Source organism: Pangasianodon hypophthalmus, chromosome 24 (assembly GCF_027358585.1).
Source record: "Pangasianodon hypophthalmus isolate fPanHyp1 chromosome 24, fPanHyp1.pri, whole genome shotgun sequence".
NCBI lineage: Eukaryota > Metazoa > Chordata > Actinopteri > Siluriformes > Pangasiidae > Pangasianodon > Pangasianodon hypophthalmus.
In genome coordinates, this window is record NC_069733.1 from 14,853,611 (window position 1) to 14,878,642 (window position 25,032).

Consider the following 25,032-nt stretch of genomic DNA (forward strand, 5'->3'; position numbering starts at 1 on the left):
TCTGTAGCATCATAAGCCACGGTCACATTTGTAAAATGCAGTTCGCATCTCTGAGCCGGAAGATGAGAATGAGAAAACGTCGGAGAAGCGTTGTCTAGTGTTAGCTCTATTTCTGTTTCTGTTTAGAGCAAGCTAGCTAATTCGACAATCATAAAAAACAACAAAAACAATACTAAGAACAACAGCCATCTAATCTAGGCTCCCAGCTAACTGCTTGCCTTTGGTTTAACAGATGTTGTCTGTTACAAGAGGATAAATAAATAAATGTAGTAAAAATGTATGTGTGCGTGTATGTCCATATAACATCCTGTTAAGGTCATTGAGCCCTGAAATCAGAACGGAGTCACTCCAAAGCAGAGAAGTCAGCAGAAGTGTGGTTAAGGAAGGAAAGCAAAAATGTGTGTGTGTGTGTGTTTGTGTGTGACAGAGAGAGAGCAGTCACTGAGCTTCTTTTCTGGTGAGTAGTGGTATTTAGGGAAGAGGATTAAACTACACAGTGTGAGATGGTAGAGTGTGTATCAGAGATACACTTTGTGTTCTCAGTGGGGGGAGAGTGTGTGTATGTGTTAGAACAGGTCTGTTGCTCTCTGATAAAGACACCCACATCGCTCATCTCGCAGCTTTTCCAAATCACCTACACTTAGTTAGTATGAGCACCAGTAAAACAAAATACAAACTCATTTAAATGGGGGATCCGTTTAGGAAATCAATAAATTCACCAAACAAAACCTGAGAAGTCTGCATACATGAAATAAATTCAGCATCAGAATTATCTGCACTGTAGTTTTCAGATCTCTATTTCGTGTAAGGTGCATGCAGAGGATCAATACAGCCTTCCAGTTGTAGGTCAGTCAGTCGTTTTTTTTACTTTTTTTCCACTTCACCTCGGTTTTCACTGTGAAGTGTGGAAAATAGTGAGAAAAGGAGGGAGTGTGATGAGGGGACAGGCAGTGAGACAGTGAGAACACACATTTCTGTACATATTAAGCATAATGTACCTGCTTGTGACTCTGAGATTCTGACTGTGGAAGTGTGTGTGTGTGTGTGTTGGGGGTGTAACACAATGCCATTATCTACATCTGTTCAGTGCTCCAAATAGTCAAATCTGTATCTGTATCTGTATCTGTATCTGTGCTCTGGGATCCACAGTGTCCTGTGCCTGTGTACAATTCATTTTATGGATAATTACATTATTAAATATTAAATATTAAATTAAATATTAAATTATGAAATAATTAACTGAGTTTGTTTAGGGAAGGGTAAAGACCAAGAAGCATACTTTCCCTGAAACATATCTACCTGCTCCTCATCCTGCTTCACTCTGCAGAGGAAAGCGCTATCCGCCCTCTTCCACATACATGAGCTCATAGACACCCACGATTTGCTAGTTTTGCTCTGATTGACAGGAGAGAGTAATGACATCCCTCCAATGGCCGATTTTGCTCTCTTGAATCCCAGCCCTGGATGTCACGATTTCACAACAATGGTTCAAGCTCCACCTCTTGCTTCTTTTCATACAACATTGTATATATGACACTACATTGATTGCGTTCTTACTGAGCACATATACTGAGCTTCCTGAACGCTTACTGAGCGTTCCTCTATCCTGGAGGTTTAGATGTGTAGGTGAAGACTGCTCTGGTTCATTAGTATGCTGAGTCTTAATGAAATGATCTATGTATTAATAAGACAAGTGGGTTCGAAATAAATATTGTGCTCACACAGAGACATATTTGTAATGTTTCACAGCCTGACTGAACTTGAAACTACAAACTTAAAGTAAGTTAAATGTTTGATCGGCTAACTCCAGGAAAAGATAATTACACCATGAACACATGAGCAGCCTAATCACTTTCTGCCACTGCAACATCATACACAAAAATCCAACATATTGTATAGGATAGTATTATGTGGAGAATTTACAAAAAAAAAAAAAAAAACAGGCTACAGAAATCAGAAACAGGCTACAGAAACCAGCTATAACATTTAAAAGGAAATTTTGGTATTGTTGTTGTACAATATGACGTCCCTGATCACTTCTACTAGCCACCAGTTAGTCAATAACTGCAATGTATCTAAGTGGGTAGCCTTAGCCTCAGATGCTCTGGCATGTCTGATCTATACGCTTTCCTGGCCACAGCCTTCAGAATGTTAAAGGTTGCAATCTGATTGGCACAATTGCAGAAATTCCAATAGTCTGTCTGAATATATGTATACAAAACAAAAAAGTAAAGTAAAGATCGCTGTTATTCTCAGGGTGTCCAGAATTCATAGCTATTTGGTTGCATGTCCAGTGGTGTGCTCCACATAGCTTTAGTCCGTGTAGTGTGTTCACTCTGGAAATCACAGCAAGCTGTCGGATGATGTATTAAAATCATTAAAAAAAAAAAAATGAAGTGTGAAACACCAGACACTCAGTAACTGAGTCTGCTTTACGTAACAGAAGAAGCGAGATTATTAGTGAGTGCCTGTGGTATGAATTTTGCAGAATCACTGACGCAGTGAGCAGGAACAGCACCACCTTGTCGACGCAAAACGCTTAAACCAGATATTTTGGATTTTAAATTGTTTCTGTGGAGGCTGTGGGGTAATGACATGTGCTAGCAGTTTAGTATAAAATGTTTGTTGACTGGAGACCTCAACACCGTACAATAACAAGTACTACACATTTAAGTGCATAGTTTAATATGGTTCAAAGTATATACAGTACTTCATTGTATGCATTTAAGACATACTAGCTTGCTAATAAAATAGCAACCTATTCCCACAGTTTTCTTGCACATGATGTTTTACCTGTTTATCCAAGCAAAGGTGTGGACCAAAAAATCCCTGTAACAGAGCATCTAGTCCGAACAATGACTCTAACACCATCCTGAGATGGTCTAGCCTAAACACACTCGTGAGAACCTCAGTCAGACTGATTATTTCAAACTCTTTCTAAATGAACACACTTGTGTTTCTGACAGATTCCACCTTCTGTGCAGCATCAGGGCCAGTATGGTGACTGCATGCACCAGTGATAGTCTTAACTTTCTAAGACACACTGTTTTTCTTTTCAAACTCATTGGCGAATTGAAGTGCTAAAAGTGACTTGAGTGGAGAAAAAAAAACTTATCTGCCACGTTTCTTTTCAAGGGTCATTTACCAAAGAAGCTGAACTCACTTCCATCTGTAACCCATCGAACTCATTCAGCATAATTAAGGCTTTAAATACAATTACAGAGTCAGCAGTGTGTAATGAAGTCTGGGTAATTGTGTGTCACGCTGGAGATGTGATGTTTCTGTTGTTTGGAGATAATCTCACAACCTGAGTGAAGGTAATAGAAAGAGTTTTAGATGAAGAGCTGGAGGAGGCATAATGTGAATGTGTTTCACAAAAGACAAAAGAGACAGAGAATGAAAGAAGAGATCACAACAAGAGTCACATGGTACAACTTTCCATCTGCCCGGGCTAACACATTAAACCAGTTTTGTGTGTGTGTGTGTGTGTGTGTGTCATGCTCCTGTCAGAAGTTAAATCTAGGTCTTATTGCTAATGCAAAGGCAAAAACACATTACAATAGACTATTTGTATTCCCCTTCTTTATTACCTGCTATCTTTTATAATGACAGTTAAGCAGTAAGTACGCCTCCTGTTTTCCAGACCTGCCATTAAATAGAGAATATTGCAGGAGATTGATTTGAGGTGCGCTCAAGTGCTTAACAGCTGCAGATCAGGAACATTCAGACTTTCAAAACTATATCACTATCCACCTCCAGTTCTCGCCCACCACCACAGAAGAAGAAATCTATTAGTAGATGTCCAAAATGTAGTTATTTTATAGATTAAATTCTTTCAGACTACAAGGTTTTTCATTCATTTAATTACTTTACTTCATTACCCAGAATGATATCTGCAGTTAAGGATTCTTAGCTTCCTAAAAGGTTTTTCTTTTAAAGCAAAACCTATTTAGAACCCCTGAAGAGACAAACCAAGGAACCCATTATGATGCCTGATGTAACCTTTTTTATTATTTGGACAGGACTCTGAAAATAACAGAGATTTGAGTGTTCTCACTTACACTTACACTTACACAGCTCCTGTCTTTAATGCAAACTGATCGCTTTGACTGTTATTATAACAGCTTCCTATAGGGCTTGTGGCCGTGCAGTTTGTACTTGATCATTGTAGGCTACCTGTGCTAGGAATTCAGTAAGTCCTTTTAAATAGATTCTATATTTTGTTGTTCAGTGTTTTAAAATTGGTAAGTGCTTGGTTTTGGGTTTGCTCAGTGCAGCAGATGATAGAAAAGAATGTCTCTTCATACTGAAGATGGATGTAACAGGATATACATAACATGTCAATATACTGTATGGCATTTACTCTATATTCAATGGGGTTATTTGTTCATTACCTGGGGTTATTTCTACTGGTACTTTTAGAGGAGGTACAATATAGTGTAATTTTTTGAGGTACTGACATACGGGTTCAGACAAAACTAAAATCCCAGAGATTCATCAATAATTATTACATTACCCCACCTCCCCAAGTAAAACTACTCCAGTCTGAATAGAGCTATAGTGTAGAAATATTGTACAGGCCAATGGTTCCCAAACTTAGACCTGAAGACTACAGCCTCTTCACTATGTAGTGCACTAATTTTGGAGGCTTTGTCATTTTTTTTTAGTCATGTTCAAAACAGTGTAGAATATCCAGTGTACTTATGAAACCCCACAATGCAATGCAGTAAGCTAGTTTCAAAATGATAAGTACAGAGAAATAGGAAATAGGCATTCAGACACTTTTGTTTTGTTATTTAATATACCTCCAGTGCATATACCCACTTCACACATGCATATGTAATTTACATATGTAATGTCTTTTGACTTTGTACTTATAAGTATGAACCAAAAAGTATGCATTCATAAGCTTCCTAATGATCTCTTCCTAATATTATTAAGCAGCGCTCGAATGGAAAAAGCTACAGAGCCACAGCAAAGACCTTAAACATCCCTGTCAAAACAAGTGGTCCGATAATATGCAGGAAATTTCATGGAACCACAACTTTTCATCCGTGGACAGGTGCACCATGCAGGATTTCACAACATACTCTTAGACTAATGATAAGGAAGGTAAGAGAGAAACCAGCAGTCACTCGAAAGGAGTTGCAGGATGACCTGAAAGCAGCAGGAACAACAGGTACACAGAGAACAATAAGCAATGAACTGCACCACAATCATCTCTGTTCCTTCACCTCACACATTTAAACGAACCTTCATTTAAACTCTTTTAAAACATAAACAAAATACCTATTTCCTATCAGTGTATACTTGCCAGAGTGTATCATTTGGGCACTTACCTATTGCATTGTGGGCAATTATGTATTTCATTGTGGGATGGAATGAACAAATTAGGCCTTTGCCACTAATATCCATGATGCCCGTTGGACTCTTGTAAGGAAATGACTAGAAATGATGAACTGAGTCAGTGGTGTGGGTGAGGGAGTACTAATGTGGGGTTTACCAGTGACCTAACACTAGTAAGTTAACACTAGCTAAAAACACAACACTTACGCAACATGACAAGTAATAAAAGACTTATAAAATGGTTCATTTCCTTAAAGAAAAAAAAATCCAGTGGATTAAAGTTTCACTTCTGCTGTTCCAACTTTTTATAATCACAGCACAGCACACTTCCTTCAAACAGTATAATTAAAAGCTTCTGATTTAGCTCAGTACCTCGTTAAATAATGAATCAGCGTATTCCTGTTTAGTCAGTTAATTTACCACTACTTTTTATTTTTACTTTTGGTTTCTATTTTTTTTTTTTTATTTTCTTCCATTGATAAACTTGAGTAAGCTTACCACATCTTGCCTCCCTCAGAGTTGGACATTTTTCTTCTTGTTGTTCTCAAATTTTGTCATTGAGCCCACTGTATTTTCAAGCTTATGTAAGTCAAGTAATAACTAGTAATGAATTTTGGTGAACTTCTTATGAATAGTAATGTATAGCGTGTAGTGTCAGGCAAAATAGGTGGAGTTGGAGAGGCACCCTACAACAATTTATTTATAAGTATTAGGCAAGATATTCAGAATAAACCTCATAGTGTTTCATATCCACTCAGGAATAATATAAAAATGCCCAGAAATATTAAGATATAGCACCTTATATCTTAAATAATAAAAGGGCTGTGTAACAGCACTATAAGAGTCAAGTATGAAAACAGTAAGAAAAGGGACAATTAAAATAAACAAAGCAACTTTGTCAAAACTTTTGGTTTGTTATTCATGCTTGTGGATCGATTTGCCTGTCTCACTTTAAAAGAAGTGCTCAAAAAGCAACGATTCGTTCCGCAATTACCCATCACTGCTATCATTAAAAACTGTTATTAAACCACTGAAGTCTACAAAACACTTTGGAAAAACTGCTCAGGAGTGCAAATGGATGTTAATGTCCCAAACTGTGACTACATATGGCAGACTAGAGTGTGATATTTCAGAATAACAGCTGTCAAATTGTCATCTTAAGAACCACTTTGTCTCCGGGGAATGAACTGAGAGACATTACGGACGCTCTGTCCATAATGGCGGAGTTGATGACGCTTGTAGCGCTAAATGATGATAGGGACGAGGCTTCATACTCGAGTGCTACATGATTGGCTGACAGAGTCGTGCGCGGGAGGCCAAGAGGCCTGCAAACCAGCTCCCAGCGGAGCAATTAAGTCAGGAACAGCGGCGCTTGTTTACACGGCCTTACTGCTCCAGACCAGAGAGCGAGCAAATTAATAACCACAACTCAACAGGGAGGCGAGTATGCACCAAGACCAACCCCATCATGCCTTCAGCGACGTGACCAGCCTAAACCTGTGTTCAGAAAGAGACACCAAATTCACTGAAAATCATACTGTCTGAACAACAGGCATAATAAAAGCCTACAGCATTTTTAGCAATATTACACATTAGGTTTTTTTTTTCAGCTTGATTTGATTTTTTTTTATTTTGCAGCTCCTAAATGTTTCCACTTTGCTATCATAGCTAGACCTAATTCAGATTTGCAGAGGCACATGCCTAGCTCCAGCCCACAGGTTCCCAACCCTGGTCCTGGAGAACTCCCTGTCCTGCACACTTTAGCATTTTCTCTGCTGAGACACTCATTTCAACTCAGGAAGGGCTGCAGGTTAGCTGGTTAGTTGAAACAGGTGTGTTGAGAGCAGGGAAAACACTAAAATATATAGGACAAGACAGGACCAGGGATGGGAACTGTGCTCTGACCTATTTAATCACACACTTGTTCTATAACTCGTGACATGTCAACAGTGATGCAATGTATCCTGCAGTAATATTAATGCACATTCGATGTTTGTCAATGCAATCCAATTATGCAGAGTCCTCAGACTAAGGTCTTGCTTATTTGCCTGTAGATGGTCCTGTCCTGTCAATGTTATTATAGTTTAAACTGAAATTAACAAGTTTTAACCTTAAACAATAAATAGTGTATAATTATTATAATTATGTATAATAAAAAAAATAGACTTGTAGTTAATCTAGAGTTTTGCACAAAGTTACATGAACAAAATAAAAAATAATAAAAGTAAAATTTAAAAAAATGGTTATTTTTATTTAAATCAGTTTCAGGGTCAATATCTTTCACTAAGTCGCAGGGGCTTTTTTATATTTTATTTATTTTTTAGTTAATTACCCTGGCTGAAACTTTTTAATTCACATCTTTTCACGCCTGTCAACATTTAGACCGAAACATTATGTGGAAAGAATTGTTAAACTAAATATTTGTTTAATGATGCAACAATTTATGGACGCTGAAGGGCTTTAAGGGCGTTAGGGCGTAGGTTATGTAAGGAAATCTCTGAGTGAATCTACTTTTCACTCAAGTTGTTATCAGGAATATGATTTGTAATGAATAGAAACATTTTCACTAGTGCTCTCAGACTTTTGGACCACACTCTGTGTGTGTGTGTCTGTGTGTGTCTCTGTGTGTGTGTGTGTGTATATATATATATATATATATATATATATATATATATATATATATATATATATATATATATATATAAAACTTCATAATATTTTAACTTTCCTGCTTTTATTAAAATGTCTGTTAGATTGAATTTATTTATACTGAGCTCGAGATTAAAGCTCCTTTCAGTTTAAGTAAACCATCAATTAAGTTTGAGTAGATTAGATTAAAATTGCAGACCCCTTGGCTGTACTTCACACTTTTGCTTTTGTGGTTGTTCCACTGAAAGTTTCAACTTGGTCACTATAGACAGCTGTCTGGACTCTGTGTGTATGGCGTGAGTATGACACTACTTCCAGAGCATTCTCACCAACGGGATAGATATCACCCCAAAGTGTATTATTTTCAATTTACAGCATGGTCTGAAGTGTGTTATTCCACTTATACCACAGCAATTTGCCAATGATTACACATTTTACTTATTAATTAACACCACGTTACGCTTTTTAACTGTTTATAGTTACAGTTAATGTTGTGGAACATCTGCGAGACAAGGTCTTGTTATCACTTACATTATAACAATCATAAACAATCAAAACCAGCCTCTCCTTTTCTCTCTGTTGAAGTTAATGAGACAAAAAAAAACACAGTTTATCATTTTAACAAGAAACAGCAAAACGTAAACTCCTCTGTCCTGAAGACTTTCCCAAGCTGGGAAACTTTACAATTCAATTCAATTCAATTTTATTTTGTATAGTGCTTTTAACAATGGACATTGTCACAAAGCAGCTTTACAGAAATAAATGGATTCACAAAAATATATTGTAAATATTTGAATTTATCACTGTGAATTTATCCCTAATGAGCAAGCCAGTGGCGACGGTGGCAAGGAAAAACTCCCCGAGATGATATGAGGAAGAAACCTTGAGAGGAACAAGGCTCAAAAGGGAACCCATCCTCATCTGGGTGCAACAGATAGTGCGATTATAAATAAATCCCTTCTATTATTGTGTACTATATGGACAAATAGTGCAATTGTGCAGCCAATAAATTCATCACAGTTTTTGCAAGAAGTCAAAAGCACTGTGGCTGTTACAAAGCGTTGGTACTCGAGACTCATCATACACATCTCCTAACAAAAAAACTTAACCAAATCAAAGATACAAGTCCCATCTGCACATGAACATAAACCTATTGTTTATGGTACTGCTGGAACTACTTTCCGAGCTGTATGTTATATAAAATTAATGCACAACTTCTGACCAATCAGATTCGAGAACTGAAATGTGCTGTGTATTAATATAAATGACATGCACAGGTCTGTGATTGGTTAATGTGACAGCACGGCTACAAGAGCTAGATGTAGTTCTGTTAGCTACCGCTAGACGACAGACGTACAATGTTTCACTAAAGCGCCTATAAATCTGCAATCCAGCACAGTTTGGTGATTTCTGTGCTCACCACCACCTTGAGAAGAAGATTAATGACTACATATTGAATTTATTAGGTTATTAGACCACTCACCTGAGCTCTACTACAGACATATAGGACTACAGTTGAGTTTAAGTTGATGATTGATGATGAGAGGTAAACAATGAAGCAACAAAATATCACATAAAATAACTCACTTGCTGCTGCAAATAGCTTTGACCAAAATGCAACTCTTTCTCAATAAATAGTTATAAAAAATTATTTTTAAAACAATGTGATTCCTTTGAATGAAATATTTCTTTTTAGTTACTTTTAAGTATTTTTTTTCTTTTATAGCTCTATACAAATAAAATGTATCATTATTTCAAAACAATGCAAAGAATGATTTTGTCCATCATTGCAGTTATTAATACAGCCTTCAGCATGAATGTTTAATTTGCTTCTTTTTATATTATTTTATGAACTTCTATTAATTTCTTATAACACAAATAATATCTTTTTTTTTTTTTTTTAACCTTAGAAATCACATTTTTTTAAAAATATTAAAAATTTATTAATTTAAAACTCAGATTTATTATTGCATTGAGCCACAAAATAGCATCCAGTTAAACGATGAATATTCTCCGTGCAAGCCTCTAGACCTAAAATATTTTCCTGTTTATTTTTCTCTACAGAAAACTGGAGTGAATATCTGAAGCAGTGGCAATCGACAGCTGTTGTGTATCAGCGTGTGTGTGCCCACCCGCGGTGTGTGTGTCCTCCTTCCCACTGCTGTGTGCTTGTGTTTGTGTCTCCTTGCTACCCTTGACCTGACTGTGTCACCATGTTCTGGACTCTTCTCCTGGCACTGATCCTATTGCTGGTGCTCCAGGCCCAGTTGTACGTGTGCCTGAGGGAGCTCAGATCCTCCACGACCTCTGTGATCTCAGTGATCCCGAATGAGACCACCAACAGCAGCACCTCACGACGCATACCAGGTGCCATCATCATCGGGGTACGCAAGGGTGGCACCAGAGCCCTGCTGGAGATGCTCAACCTTCATCCAGATGTGGAGGTGGCCAAGGCTGAAGTGCACTACTTCAACTTGGATGAAAACTTCCACAAGGGTTTGGACTGGTATCGTGCTCAGATGCCTCTCACCCTTGCTGGGCAGGTGACCGTGGAAAAGACTCCAGGTTATTTCACAGCACCTATGGTTCCACCCAGAATGTGGTCAGTGAATCCAGCAGTGAAGCTTCTTCTGATCGTACGCGACCCAGCCGAGAGGCTGGTGTCTGACTACACACAGGTCCTGCACAACCGCATCCAGCAGAACAAGCCATACAAGCCTCTGGAGGAACTGCTCCTGCGCAGAGGACACATCAACCCCAACTACAAGGCCCTCCAGAGAAGCCTTTACCACCAACACCTGGCCAGGTGGCTGGCGCTTTTCCCCAGGAAACAGATCCATATTGTTGATGGAGAGGCGTTAATCCGAGACCCATTCCCAGAACTTCAAAAAGCAGAGAAATTCCTGGAACTTCCACCACGGATAATGCCAGATAACTTCTACTTCAACACCACTAAAGGGTTTTACTGCCTGCTTTCCGCAGGACATGACAAGTGCCTGGATGAATCAAAAGGAAGGCCACACGCACCCCTCAGCAACGAGGCTTTCCAAAAGCTCTGCCGATTCCTCAGATTACCCAATCAGATCTTTTTTAGGATGACAGGCCAGACTTTTGACTGGTGCTGATAAAAAGTTTATGCTAGATTTTAAAACTGTAGACAAAATCTGCCATGAAACATCCTGTCTGCTCAGAACACTACATGTTATTTAATATTTGACTGAGATTTGATTAATGTCCGGGGTTTATTCCAACCAGAGCTTCTAACCAAACTTGGTTTATTCCTACCAAGTCCAAGAACTGATCTGAAAAAGAAAAATAACAAGAGCACAAATGTGAAAAACAGACTGTACTCCTGGTGCAAAGGTTCCTCCTGGTGTTGGTTGTGCAGAACTGCAACAAACCTGATCTTGAAATTCAGGGGTATGGATTAATGGACTCAGGCTGTAGATCAGGGTTTACTAATCTTATCCACAGATTAGCTGCTTGGTTTTAATGAAAAGCTGCAGCTGCACTGGCACTTTGTGGATATGATTGTTGAGCCCTGCTGTAGACTAACTGTGTGTTTAAAATGTTAATACATGTACATAAAAAAAACAGCTGCTGAGGGATGTATGGGTAATATGTAAGTACTCACATTACCAATAAGACAAACATTATGTAGCTTATACTTTGTGTATTTTGTGTACTTTACAAAGGTTTGTATAAGTGTATGACTGAGCACCATAATCATTCTAGTAATTAGTTGGCTTTTCATCCTTGCCATTTGTAAAATTAATCTATACTTGAATGTTTTGTCTGCCATTTTGAATAGAAGTTTCTATTTTTAAACACTCCTTAAAAAAGAAGATTCTTTGGCTGTATGCGGTTTTTACTCAATACATGAATGTACAAAAATGTGCAAAATCATGGTTTCAAAAAGAATGCCATACACACTCAGCGATATCATTTAATATCATTCAGTTTCTCTTGGGAGCTAATTGTTTTCCAAACCAAAGGGCCATGATTTGTCTTCAGGAAAGAAGAGGAATTCTGTTTCCTCCACAGCCACCGCAGCAAAGAAGACCAGCTGAGGGAAAATACCCAGTGAGCATTTTGGTTTAATTTCAGTTAAAGAATAAAGATACTTCTCCACTATAATTTGGCCCTTCAGAAATATGAAACACTTTATAATCGCTTCACAACTGCATGTGTTCATAATCATATTTGTACTTCTATGACTGTACTAATAACAGTGTCAAAAACTGTGCTGAAGTATGCTTCAAGAAGCTCTCTCATGGAGGTTTAGCAGAACAGTGAGTAGTGACATCAGTCATACTAAATATTACAGTGAGTTATTGTTATATGAATTATTATACATAATATCACCAGGAAATTATTGGAATTGTCTCAAAATTTCCTGTCAAATGAAAATAGTGCCATAGCTCAGTCCAGTTCTTATTTACTGCCAGTGATCTTCATTCATTCATCTTCAGTATCCACTTTGTCCTGGTCAGAGTCACGGTGGATCCAGAGCCTGTCTCAGGGACACTGAGTGCATTTCATGAGATGTGAGGTGCCGAACCCTAACCACTGTGCCACCGGAGGCGACACCAGTCCATCACAGGGGATCTTAGACACACATTCAACTCAATTCATTGCACTTTTAAACAACAGATGTAATCCACATATGTATTTACAGATCACTACTGAGCAAGCCACAGGCAACAGTGGCAAGGAAAGAAAATTTGATAATTAACTATGTAGAGAACAATATAACCTCATCAGTAGAGCAATTTGAATCTTTTACTCCAATCCAACAGATCAAACTAATTTCCTCGTCAACTTGTGCACTAGGTCCCTTACCTACACATTCCGCTTTGTCGTAAACAAATATGACCAGAAGCAATCAAACCTCTATTAAAAATATTCAAATCACCTCTTAGCGATGTACCCAAATCATTTGAAATAGCAATCTTTAAAGCACTGATTAAAAATCTGACCTTGAGTCTAATATCAAACCTCCCCTTTATCTGCGAGATCCTAGTAAACGTTGTAGCACAGCAGCTAAGCTCCAGATCCACCACGACCCTAATCAATACAAAGTGGTTACTGACTAAAGTGAGTGAGCGAGCTGATTTATTGTAGATTATACAGCAGAGTGTACCATGCCTGGAATAAGCTTAAGGTTGAATGGGGAAAGAAAGACAAACATTTTCTGTTTTGTAAAAAATGTGTTTTTATCAGTTCCATTTTTCAGTATAAAACACTTCCATAACTCTGGCCAATCAAACAAATTCACTTTCATAACAGGACAAAAATCACAATTCCTGCATGTCTCTCTAAAATAGCTTTGAACACAGGTATCTGGTTTAAACTAATTTTGTAGATGATAACAAACTAACAAATTACTCAGGGTTAGCTAATACAACATGAACATTAATTTAAAAAAAAAAAAAAAAATAGAAAAAGAACGGATGAACGAACAAATGCAAGTTTATCTGATCACAGTCCGAACACAAGTCCTTGAGTCCAGCCCACCACGATGATGGTGTTTATGCAGTCTTCTGCTGGCCCTTCTTGCCAATCAGGGACTTGTGGATGTGAGGGATCACACCTGCAAAAACACACAGCTATTGTCAATCTATCCCAGACCAAGTACTTACACTGAAAGAAAATGTGTCTATACATCATTTAATCTACATCCTTCACCTTTCATAGCAAGCAAACCACTTAGCACACTTTAAGCATCGCCATACAACTGAGTACTGAAAGTGTCCCAACTCACCACCACCAGCGATGGTAGCCTTGATGAGGGAGTCCAACTCCTCGTCTCCACGAATGGCCAGTTGTAGATGGCGGGGAGTAATACGCTTCACCTTCAGATCTTTGGAGGCGTTTCCTGCCAACTCCAGCACCTACATTGAGACACAACCACTGTCAACCAACTATTTTCATTTAGTACATATGGAAATGTAGATTTATCTTATTGGTGAAGCAATGTTACACAAAACATCTGCATCTACTCTACCATGTAACCAGCTGCATCTTAAAATCCACAAAAAAAGACTTGAAACTAGGGTTTCAAGTTAAAGACATGATCCACTCTAAAATCACCCTTTCCCTCGCCCGAACTTTGCAATATATCTTACAATAGAAATGGTTCTGTAAATCAGACATAATGCCTGTACTTAATTCTAATATATTTGCTATAAAACAAGATTTGGTGGCTGCAGAGTATCTTTTAAACTAGCCCGGTCTGACGACCCTGTCATTAACTGTCATATGTCCACTCCTCCTTCTTTGAAAACGTTCAGAGGTGAAGTGTGCAGGGCAGCATGGGGCAGCAAGATCCCTGTCCCAAAAGACCTTTATTAGTGCTTGGTGCAGTTCCCATTGTTTGCCACTAGGTGCAATAACACCACTACAGAAGGTAAGATTTTTTTTTAATTCAAAATGAAAAAGGCTTTACAAATCTTTGCAACTCTTCTACAGAAGATAAGTGCACAACATCTAGAAAGACAAACAAATCAATGGAACATCGGCCTATATTCATCAAATAGCATCATTTTTTTTTTTTTAATCATTGGTCACTCAAAATAGCTAAGCAGTACTACAGCAGAAATTAGAATACATGGTGTTGAGAATGAGGACTTTATTAAGATAAGTATTTGCTGAATAGCTGGTATACACGACGGGGCTTTACGGACAAGCTGCCACTGTTTCTGATAAACCTGACACTTGATAGTCATCAAGCTGTAAAGGAATGATAACTCAAAGTTACTCTAATGAGTAACTGTCTTTACCTCAGCTGTGAGATATTCAAGAATGGCAGCGCTGTACACAGCTGCTGTAGCTCCCACTCGCCCATGACTGGTAGTGCGGGTCTTCAGATGCCGGTGGATACGACCCACTGGGAACTACAAACAGTCAAATAGAGGCATTATTTACTAATGGGCAAAATCATAATCAGATAGATTTCACTAATGAAACTATTCAAAATGTAGCTGACAATCCATTGTTTATTGCTATGCTACTGAAAAAAAGGCAGTGATATGTGCTTTTGGCAGGATGAGCACAGAGGCAAGGTGGCATGGTCAGAAGTCAAAATAAAACTGAGAAATGACTGTAACATTACCCAGCCCAACTGTGACCTTGACAAACCTGCTCTTCTAGCCAAAAGAGATGAACACTTCTGTAATGACCTTTTAGTTTACAAATGTACAATAAAGCATATTTCAGTAGTATTAAAATATAAACTATTCAAATGCTTTAAATGCTTATTCACTCATGTACAACATATATTTTATCTATAGTGCTACAATATTGTTTAGCATTTAAAAGACCAGCTCAATTATTGTGCTTATTGCTCAGTCATATTTCTATTATACATTTGAATTATTTTAGGATTATAATCTACAATGTAAGAGAAAATATTTTCTCACGAGTTATAATAAAGTATGAAAACTGTTTGGCTTCAGAACCGAAGTATGAATAATACTCGGCCCAGTTCCTTAATATTGAGTGGAAAATCATTCGGCCATTATTACGCAGCCTCAATTTAGTCTAAAGCGAGAACACACAGATGAACACTGCTGACATAATAAACATTAGTGTTAATACTGGCACTTACCTGAAGCCCAGCCCTTTGGGAGCGAGACACCGCTTTGGCCTTGGCTTTGCCACTGTCCTTTCCTGCCTTGCCACCAGCCTGGGATTTAATCAAACACACAGTTAGTGTTAACATGTAATTTTATTCAGACAAAACAATCATCCATGCAGCAATTTTAAACCTTTGAAAATTACATTCACTATGCATGAAATTTCACTGTGCTTATACTTATACAAAAATAATAAAGAAAGTTGGCATAAAGTACATCATCCTAAACTCAAACTTTAAGGAGCTATGTATGGTCTCACAATCTCACTCATCATTATGTCATTATGTATATATGATATATACTTAAATAACTGTTAGAAATCTAAATTATTGAGTAAGAAATGTTAGAAACAGGAAATATAAATGAATATATGAGATATGAGATCATTTATACTCCCTCATATTGTGTGTGTGTGTATGTGTGTATATATATATATATATAATATATATATAAAAATGTATGCATGCACTAGTATCTATCTATTTATCAGATAGATACATAGATACTAGGCTTGTAGCAGTTCACTCACTGTAATACACCACTGACATTTATCACATGATCTTATGTCGACCAAGTGACACCCAAAATAACTCAAGGCAACATATTCTGTACATTTTTACTAGTTCTGCACACTTTCTTTTTTTGCACCTATACATCTTATGTGCATTTCAAACTCTGACTTATCCCTGTTCCGACAAGATAAATCCAAAAGAAAAGTAAAATAAATATCCCCTTCCTTGTCTGCTAAATTAATTTTGTTTGTCGTGTGAATCATTTTCGGAGTGCGGAATCGACTCCAAAGTTTTGAAGTTGACTCTGAATTCGAAACGCCAGTAATCTGAGAACCGACTCATTGTGGAATCGACTCCGATGTGAACCGACACCACGATGCCGACTTAATAAGTTGACAAACAGTATAATGTATCGTGTGCATGTTATTAACATTAAATAATGTACAGTTTATCAACTGGGACGGAATCTTTTTTTTTTTTTTTTTTTAAATACTTACAAGCTAACTGATTCAAATCGCGTAAACACTGAATAATGTACAAGTAAGAAGAGGTTCAGAAACCACGTAATGTAAAGCATTTCCATGGTTTAGGGGTTTTCTCTTCAGTATCATGCTGTGCCATTTCTGTCTTCGCGTTTTCAGTCTACGTGAAGTTTCGACTGTAGTTCTGAATTGAATGAATTGATTTTAGGGAATAATCCATGTGCTGCCACTTCAGATGTTTCCCGTCCAGTGAGACTCATATGAGTATATTAATATAAAACATAACTTTTTGTTAGTTTGTTAGTTAGCGATTGAATAGTGATTAAGTATTACCTAAACACAAACAATAGGTAGTAAAATAAATAAATAAATACAACACATACTAATAAGCAGGGATCCACAAACCGCTTCCTGGATCTCAATGAATGAAGTAACCAGCTGGTAAAATAAACCTAGTTAGCACACTGGGTCCAAAACAACCCACAAAACTGAATCTACACTGACTGCTTGGTGCTAAATAATAAACCTCAGTTCTCTCATCTAAACAAAAAACACTCTGTGACTATAAAAATTAATTCCACAGCTTTTCTGGATATCAGTTTCCATCTAATGTCAGCCAGTTAACCGGGCGAGTTGGAGCCGCAGGCAGGAAAGGTAAACAATCCAAACCAGCGCTGCTCTACGCTACTAGCTTCCGAGTTAAAGACTACTAATCTCAACCAAAAATATCAGCTTAGACTCAACCAGCTGCAATTTCCCCATCATTCGAAATGACCATCGATAGAAAACGAAATCGCATCGACAGTGAGGAAAAAAGTTGCAAATTATACTAAAACAAACAACCCGCTGTTTTCCGAAGCTGTTAGCGCGCGGAGACAACGATGAAGCTAAGCTAGCGGATTAGCAAAAAAACGCCGTTTACTCATTCAAACAGTTAATAACGCCAAACACACGCTTCATTCAACAAAACGCAAAAAAATTATAGACACCATAAAGCCAAACTAAAGAAAGGAAAAACATACCATTGTAACGGTTGGTTGTTTGAGACGCGGATCCGGGAGGACTAAGCTAAATCAATTTGGCCTCAAACAGAGAGGAACAATAAACCTCCGTTTAGAAGAGAAACACTTCAAGGTAAACGAGCAGAGACATTGACCAATCACGTTCGCCGTTGTTGATTCGAATTTTACTACTAGCCAATGATATTGCAGGTTGCTAAACTCTTTCCCCCATCCCCCACCGATGAACGGTATTTTGCACATACAGAGTGAAGGCGGGACTTAGTACAACTATGAAATGTACTCAAAAACTTTTACTCCCGAGAAAAAAATAAATAAAATAAAATGCAAAATATATCATGCAAAACTAAGCATTATATATATATAAATGCTTATATATAATGCTTAGTTTTGCAGTTAAGATAGTAGTTTGTATTTTATGTGGCGGTTTTACATTATGGGGTTAAAAACATAAAATTGTGCAGTTCATTTAACTGTTGTTCGAGTCCTGATAGTTTAAAAATAATTATTCATAGAATTACTGGTGCTCAACTGTACAATCTTTATTCCGCGGGGTTTTTTTTAGCGCTGTATGACAAAATCTTAATCACTTTTGAGAAAAAGGTAAAACTCCAATCCGCCAGTAAACACAACTGACAACAGAATGAGGCGGGACTAAGAGTTTGAGTGACGTCGCAAATAGACCAATAAGAAAGCTACGTTTGGTAGCGGCTGCCTTAACAGACAAGCGCCTAGTCCAATCGGGTTATAGAGAATCCTTACTCACTTGAGGTCGCGAAGGATTATTTTTCCCACTCGTATTCCAACAAACCCCGCCTCCTAAACCAGGATTGGTTAGTATTTTTTGTAAACGCTCATCGATTGGACAATTTAGAAGTCGTCACGTCACCGTAGCAACCTTTGGACCTTCAGGGGCATCTGAGAAACACCGTGGCGGCAATAACAACATCCTACAACCGCGTTTAACCAAATCATAATAAATAATATTATTGTTTAGCGCAATGTTTGTCTTTTTATTATTTTACCACCAAATTTATGATCTTAAACTACAAGTCAGTATTAGAGTAGGAGGCGGGTTTTTGTCGGTATACGGGTGGGAAAAATGACTCAGCGGTAGAGTGCTAGAACGCAGAGAAGCAGCTGCTGGTGATGGTGAAGATGGCGGATGGGGATAGTGGGAGTGAGCGCGGTGGAAGCAGCGGTGGTGGAGGTGGAGGAGGCAGTGGATTCCCCCATTTCCAGCGGGATCAAGAAGAGACCCAGGAGCTGGCCTCCAAACGCCTGGACATCCAGAACAAGCGTTTCTACTTGGACGTGAAGCAGAACTCGAAGGGCCGGTTCGTGAAGATCGCCGAGGTCGGCGCCGGGGGCTCCAAAAGTCGCCTGACTCTGTCCATGTCGGTGGCGGCGGAATTCCGCGACTACTTGGGCGACTTCATCGAGCACTACGCCCAGCTCGGGCCTAGCACCCCGGAGCAGATCGCACAGTCCTCGGGCGGGGAGGACGGTGGTCCAAGACGGGCCTTGAAGAGCGAGTTCTTGGTGAGGGAAAATCGGAAATACTACCTCGATCTGAAGGAGAACCAGCGCGGGAGGTTCCTGAGGATCCGGCAGACCGTCAACCGCGGCGCGGGGTTCGGGATCGGAGGGGGAGTGGCCCCTGGGGCGGCCATGCAGTCCGGACAAACCATCGCCCTCCCGGCTCAGGGACTAATCGAGTTCCGCGACGCTTTGGCCAAGCTGATAGACGACTACGGGGGCGATGATGACGAGCTGGCCGGGCCTGGATGCGGCGCCGGCGGCTACAGCGAGCTGCCCGAGGGCACGTCCATCACCGTGGACTCGAAGCGCTTCTTCTTCGACGTTGGCGCCAACAAGTACGGCGTGTTTCTGCGGGTCAGCGAGGTGAAGCCCAGCTACCGGAACTCGATCACGGTGCCGTTTAAAGCCTGGAGCAAGTTCGGGGGCGCTTTCTGCCGCTACGCCGAGGAGATGAAGGAGATCCAGGAGAGGCAGAGAGATAAAATGTACGAGCGGAGAGCGGATGAAGAGTCCGAGGGAGACGACGTGGACGACGACTGATTTCTCCTCCCCAGGAGCGGGCTTTAGTGTCCACACACGCGTTTGACAACTTTGAAAGGATGTGCATGATGAACATTAATACTAAAACACCTATCGCGAATAAAGTTGTGTGACTGACAAACATGGCGTAAATTAAAATAGACAAAAAAAAAGAATCTTTAAAGCATACACACAGCTAGCTAGCTAAGCTAAGTTAAGCGACTTTTCTCGAGCTAGTTAGCTAGCTAGCTGCACTAGGCCTAGTTAGTGAAAAGCTCCTTTTTTTGGTGCAGACCTGTTTTAAATGGCATGTAAGAAAAGGCATAATTAAACCAACCAAAAAACCTGTTCTTAATGTGTTTATGAACACAATGTGAGCATACAGTGTTACTTATTGAGGTTATTTACAGTATGCATTGCCATAATAGACAGAAGACCAGCAAATTCACAACAAGCTTATTCAGGAAGTTTGTTTCATGGATTTTCTCACTTTTGTTTCAGGTCTCTGGTAATGGATTTATTTACTTTTGGCTCCAATTTATGGGCTAAGATTTAATTTCAAAAGTTCAAGCAGAAACTTGGACATTTTGCAGTATATACAGACACATTATGTGGACCATTGACACAAAAAAAAGGTGCTATGAAACATTTCACCACCCCCCTTAAACATTACTTCTATGTATTATTATTATTGCTATTATTATTAACATGTAAAATACAAAACCAGTTGAATGTACATACTAAATTATTATAAATCATTCTTACAGAGATGGTCGAAGGTTGACAAAGCACACAGCCACTATTATCCTAAAACGTACTGATACTTTAACACTTTACTCTTAAATTACAAAAGTTAGCACAGATACTGAGTGTCGTTATTTTTTAAAGGATGCTACATTAACCTGATTTAGACCGTCGCAAGAAGTGACGGGGATTCAGTATCTGTCTGAGTTTGACTGTCCGATTACAAGTTAGTGAATTGAAAAGAATTGAGTGTAACTGGAAAATACATTAGATTCAACGTAAAAACTCACCCATCAGGGGTTAAATGCTTATTTTTAAACACGCAATACAGAAATATATATAGAAATATATTTATATATAGGAATATAGAATTGATTCAATTATAACAGGCTTATTTAAACAACTCTTGGATGCAATTATCCAGTGGGATATTTCTTCTGTCTCATTTTTGTTTTAATTTTTCATATGTTCCTTATTGACATAAGGCGATAAGAACATCGAAACAGTATTTAATGCTTTGTGACCTTTCTCACTACAATTTGACTTAAAAAAAAATCCCTCTTCAGGAGAAATGTTTCTTTTAGCCTTTTGTATTATTTGTATCTGAATATGCATAAGACATCAATAATCTCCCAGAACAGCCTTTTCTCATCAATCTACATGTCTTTTCCATGAGATTTGAAAGTATATGTCTGTTACAGTTTACAAGCACCCTGTCTGATCTTTTTGTACCTGTTCTGATCACTGTATGCTGAATTATTAAACATTTCATTTTCTCTAGAGAAGAACAAGCAGAATTTTAAAACTGTGACATTTGTCACACATAGCCTTGATGTGTGAACTCTTTCTTCAGGATTTGCTTTAAAACCCTTGTCATATTCACCACCTGGGAGCAATAGCAGTTTTCTACTAGTTTTAAAATCCGTTTCAGTTTTGCCTTCAGTTTAGATCTTTTCTGTACCATGTCCCATGAAAAAGGCAGCTGTTCAGTCGACATCATTCTGCTGTAACACTCCACCAACTTCCTTTCAACGACAAATAAAAATTCTTTGCTGATGAAATACTTGTTTGAGCCGTATGTGTGTGTAGCAACTGAAAACAAATGTGTTACCAGAAATTTGTAGAAATTTGTCAACACTAATGGAATATCACAGAAAACAGATGTGCTATTAGTTAAAGGTCATTAGATTGTGCACTTCGTCAGAAATTAACCCGATCTGGGTGCAATACCAACATAAATAGTGGAGGCAGTATAGCATCATGTGACCCTGTGTCCTCAACTGACCGAACAAACTAACATTGTGTCTCAAATCGCATACTCGTATACTATTCTAGACCGTTAGGATCCCTTCTGGATTTTCTAGATTAGTAACTACTTTTAAATGTAAGGACCGAGTTTTTGATTTGAGACGCAGCTCAATGAGAACAATCGCACTCACTGCAGAAAGTTTTAAAGAGAAACAGAGTTTCTGTGCATGTTCTTTCTGTGTCCATGTGGGTTTGCTTCAGGTTCTCTGGTTTCCTCCCACCTCCCAAAAACCATGCCAGATTGGCTAAGAAGAATTGCCAGTGTGTGTGCTCATGGTGTCCTGCATGGCCCTATTCCAGGGTGTATTCCTGCCTCATGCCCAGTGTTCCTGGGATAGGCTCTGGATCCAGCACAACCCTGACCATGATAAAGCACTTATGAGTGAATGAGTCAGTTCTCGTAGCTTCCTGTACCGTTAATCTAAGCCTTCCATCTGCATTAGCTTGTGAATCAGCTAGCAAAACAATGAAATAACCTGCCCTTGAATATACACCCAAAGCGGTTGTAGTTCTTATAAATTTACTTCCATCACCAAGAAGCATCACCAGAAATAAGCCAAATGCCCTAGGGACTACTTTTTGCCATTTTAAGAAATAATTAATTTTATAAATTCTTCAGTTAAAGCAGGCTTGTTTAAACAAATGTTGGATGCAATTAAATGGTGGGATATTTCTTCTGTTTTGTTTTGGGGGTTTTCCTGTTCCTTATTGATATATGGCTAGCTGTCTCAATTTGTAAATTTTTTTCTTCTTGGTCAGAGTGTCCGTTTAAGAACTTGTCTTTTAATTGATTCAATCATTGATCGTCAGTATGAACCATATCCTGGTCAGGGTTGCATTGGAACCAGAGCCTCTCCCAGGAACACTTTGCACAAGGCACACACAATGGTCATTTAGAGTGGCTAATTCACCAGCTTGGAATTTGGGAGGAAACCGGAGAACATGTACAAAACCCACGCAGGCATGGGGAGAACATGAACAGAAACGTCACACAGACAGTAACGTGAGCTCAGGATCAAACCAGGGACCCTGGAGCTATGAAGTAGCAACACTACACGCTGTAGTGCTGTGCTCAAGTGAAGCTAGAGAATGCAGTGAAACACCCACAATACTATTCAAAAGTAGACAAATACAGCATGCCATCACAACCCAATGGCAGAAAGTGAATCAGAAAGTCCAAATACAAGTTCTGTGGTTCACAAAGGCTCCAATATACAAGAAGAACCTGGTGAAAAACCACAAGGCTTCATGTGTGAAATATTCTGTGAATAAAAGTTCTGTTGTGATCTGGGGTGTGTTTCTCATCTGACGGAGTTCAACACTACTGCAGTCTGCTTTCACCACATTAATAACTTGCTGAGCAGACTACCATTACCTGACCTTTAAAGTTATACATTTACGAGGCCTGATCTTTAGTGCTGCCTCACTAGTGTTGGATAGATGAGTATATTTTTGCCACATAGACAAGTACATAGAGGCTTTTTGTTAGCATGGGAATGAATAAACCACCCTCTCTTGATAACCTTCTGTCATGGTCTTCTACTCACACCTAAGCCCAAACAACTACTGATAAAACTTGCTCAGAGTTTGTTAGGGTAAAAAGCAGGTCATTATAAGGCAATAACATAATGTCCTAATCACAGCGAATGAAGTAAGACGCAGTGCACAATTTACCAGTCTCAGATAGTAAGGAATTTGAGATCTGCTGATTCCAGTGAAAACAGCGATAATTTAATATCTATGAATGATTTTATCTTAACCCATTAAAACCGGGTCCCTGTGCCAATAAAAGTAACTAACCTCAGAATTATAAATGGTTTGCCAAGGTTGGAGTGGAAGAACTCGAGTGTCCTGCACAGAGTCCTGACCTCAACCCCAATGAACACCTTTGAGATGAACTGAGGCACAGACTGTGCACCAGATGTCCTCACCCACCCAACATCACTGCCTGATCTCACTAATACTCTCGCAGCTGAATGAGCACAAATCCCGACAGTCACACTCCAAAATCTAGTGGAAAGCCTTCCCAGAAGAGTGGAGCTTATTATAACAGCAAATAGGAGACCAGCTCCATATTAATGCCGATGGTTTGGGAATGGGATGTTCAACAAGCATATGGCAGTGATGGTCAGGTGTCCATATACTTTTGACCATACAGTGTATGTGTTAAGAACTAACATGCCTCAAGGCAGATATCCAGCTGCCATAAACATTTTTGTTATTCGTGATGAAGTATAAATGTGCTATAAATTAAATTTCTTTGTCTTCATTTCATGCTAGGGGTATGAAAACCTTTGCACTCAACTGTAGCAGACTTGCTATAGAGAACATAAAAACGACATGCTTAGAATTAACCTTCGATTTTTACCTGACTGGAAGATTCTCAGTCATTTCAGAGGCACAATGATGATGTGCTTTACTGTAAATAATATTCAGGGGGAAAAATCACTCTGTCTCACTGCAATGTGTGAGTGAATCTATTCAGCATGTAAATCCAGTTATATCTCTGGCTGAAGTGTTTGATCTACTCAAAAATTTACTTGCTAATTTTTTACTACATAACCTCCCACAGAACATGATTATTTTCTTCAGAAATCCCACATGCAGGTTGATTCAATCTCAACCACTGTTTTTTTTTTGAGTATGACCATGTGCCATGACCAGATGAGCCATGACCAGATGAGACCATCAGATTGAACCAAAACCAGAGACACGAATTGCTCTGTACACACTCATACCTTTACAAGCATGCACTATACATCGTTGTACCTCTTTTGACATCACATCGGTATACAACAGATGTGTTTTACTTGGAAGCAGACGTGATCTGCTCGTGAGAGCATGTTGTACTGTGCTTGCTTCACTGAAAAGGGCAGACAACACATATGTATAATGTACAAACTATTCTGTCTTTTTAAACAAGGCTAAGATGAACAACAACAACAAAAAAAAGGACTACTTAGTATATTGGGATATAATGAGTAGTCCGTTTTGTTCACTTCCTGCTGTTAGTGTTCTTCTTGTCTGGCAATACCTGACAGTATTTATTAAAACATCCTTGAATTGAAATTAATGAAAGTTGTACAATGTCATACAATGCTGAACATGGGCAAGCATTAAATAACACATAATAGCAACATGTTAGTGCATATTTTTTACATCGCTCAATTAGTTTCTTGCCTGATCAGTATGCTTGCCAAAAACATTAGTCATAGGCACAAATCTGCACATCACTTTCGGGTAACAGGATTGCATCAGATTGGATCTTTTAGCT

The 25,032-nt window shown here is 38.7% G+C and overlaps 3 protein-coding genes across 4 annotated transcripts in view; 2 read left to right on the forward strand and 1 right to left on the reverse strand.

The window, feature by feature from the left end:
* The window catches only part of hs3st1l2 (heparan sulfate (glucosamine) 3-O-sulfotransferase 1-like 2), a 48,332-nt gene extending 36,509 nt beyond the window's left edge, over nucleotides 1–11,823 (forward strand). For both annotated transcript variants that reach the window (XM_026931034.3, XM_026931033.3), the window contains exon 2: nucleotides 10,060–11,823. In XM_026931034.3, the coding sequence (XP_026786835.1) occupies nucleotides 10,209–11,120 (912 nt within the window). In that variant the 5' untranslated portion in view covers nucleotides 10,060–10,208 and the 3' untranslated portion in view covers nucleotides 11,121–11,823. The remainder of the gene's footprint in view (nucleotides 1–10,059) is intronic.
* A 1,362-nt stretch (nucleotides 11,824–13,185) lies between these two features.
* Nucleotides 13,186–17,806, reverse strand: LOC113537011 (histone H2A.V). Its single transcript, XM_026931281.3, has 5 exons — nucleotides 17,649–17,806; nucleotides 15,605–15,682; nucleotides 14,778–14,891; nucleotides 13,760–13,889; nucleotides 13,186–13,588 (listed from the first exon to the last, which is right to left on the reverse strand). Exons 1-5 carry the CDS (start codon nucleotides 17,649–17,651, stop codon nucleotides 13,527–13,529), a joined length of 387 nt encoding a protein of 128 aa, XP_026787082.1. The 5' UTR covers nucleotides 17,652–17,806; the 3' UTR covers nucleotides 13,186–13,526.
* A 704-nt stretch (nucleotides 17,807–18,510) lies between these two features.
* Nucleotides 18,511–21,511, forward strand: purba (purine-rich element binding protein Ba). Its single transcript, XM_026931280.3, has one exon. The coding sequence runs from the start codon at nucleotides 18,795–18,797 to the stop codon at nucleotides 19,725–19,727; it is 933 nt and encodes a 310-aa protein (XP_026787081.1). The 5' UTR covers nucleotides 18,511–18,794; the 3' UTR covers nucleotides 19,728–21,511.
* Nucleotides 21,512–25,032: the final 3,521 nt, after the last annotated feature.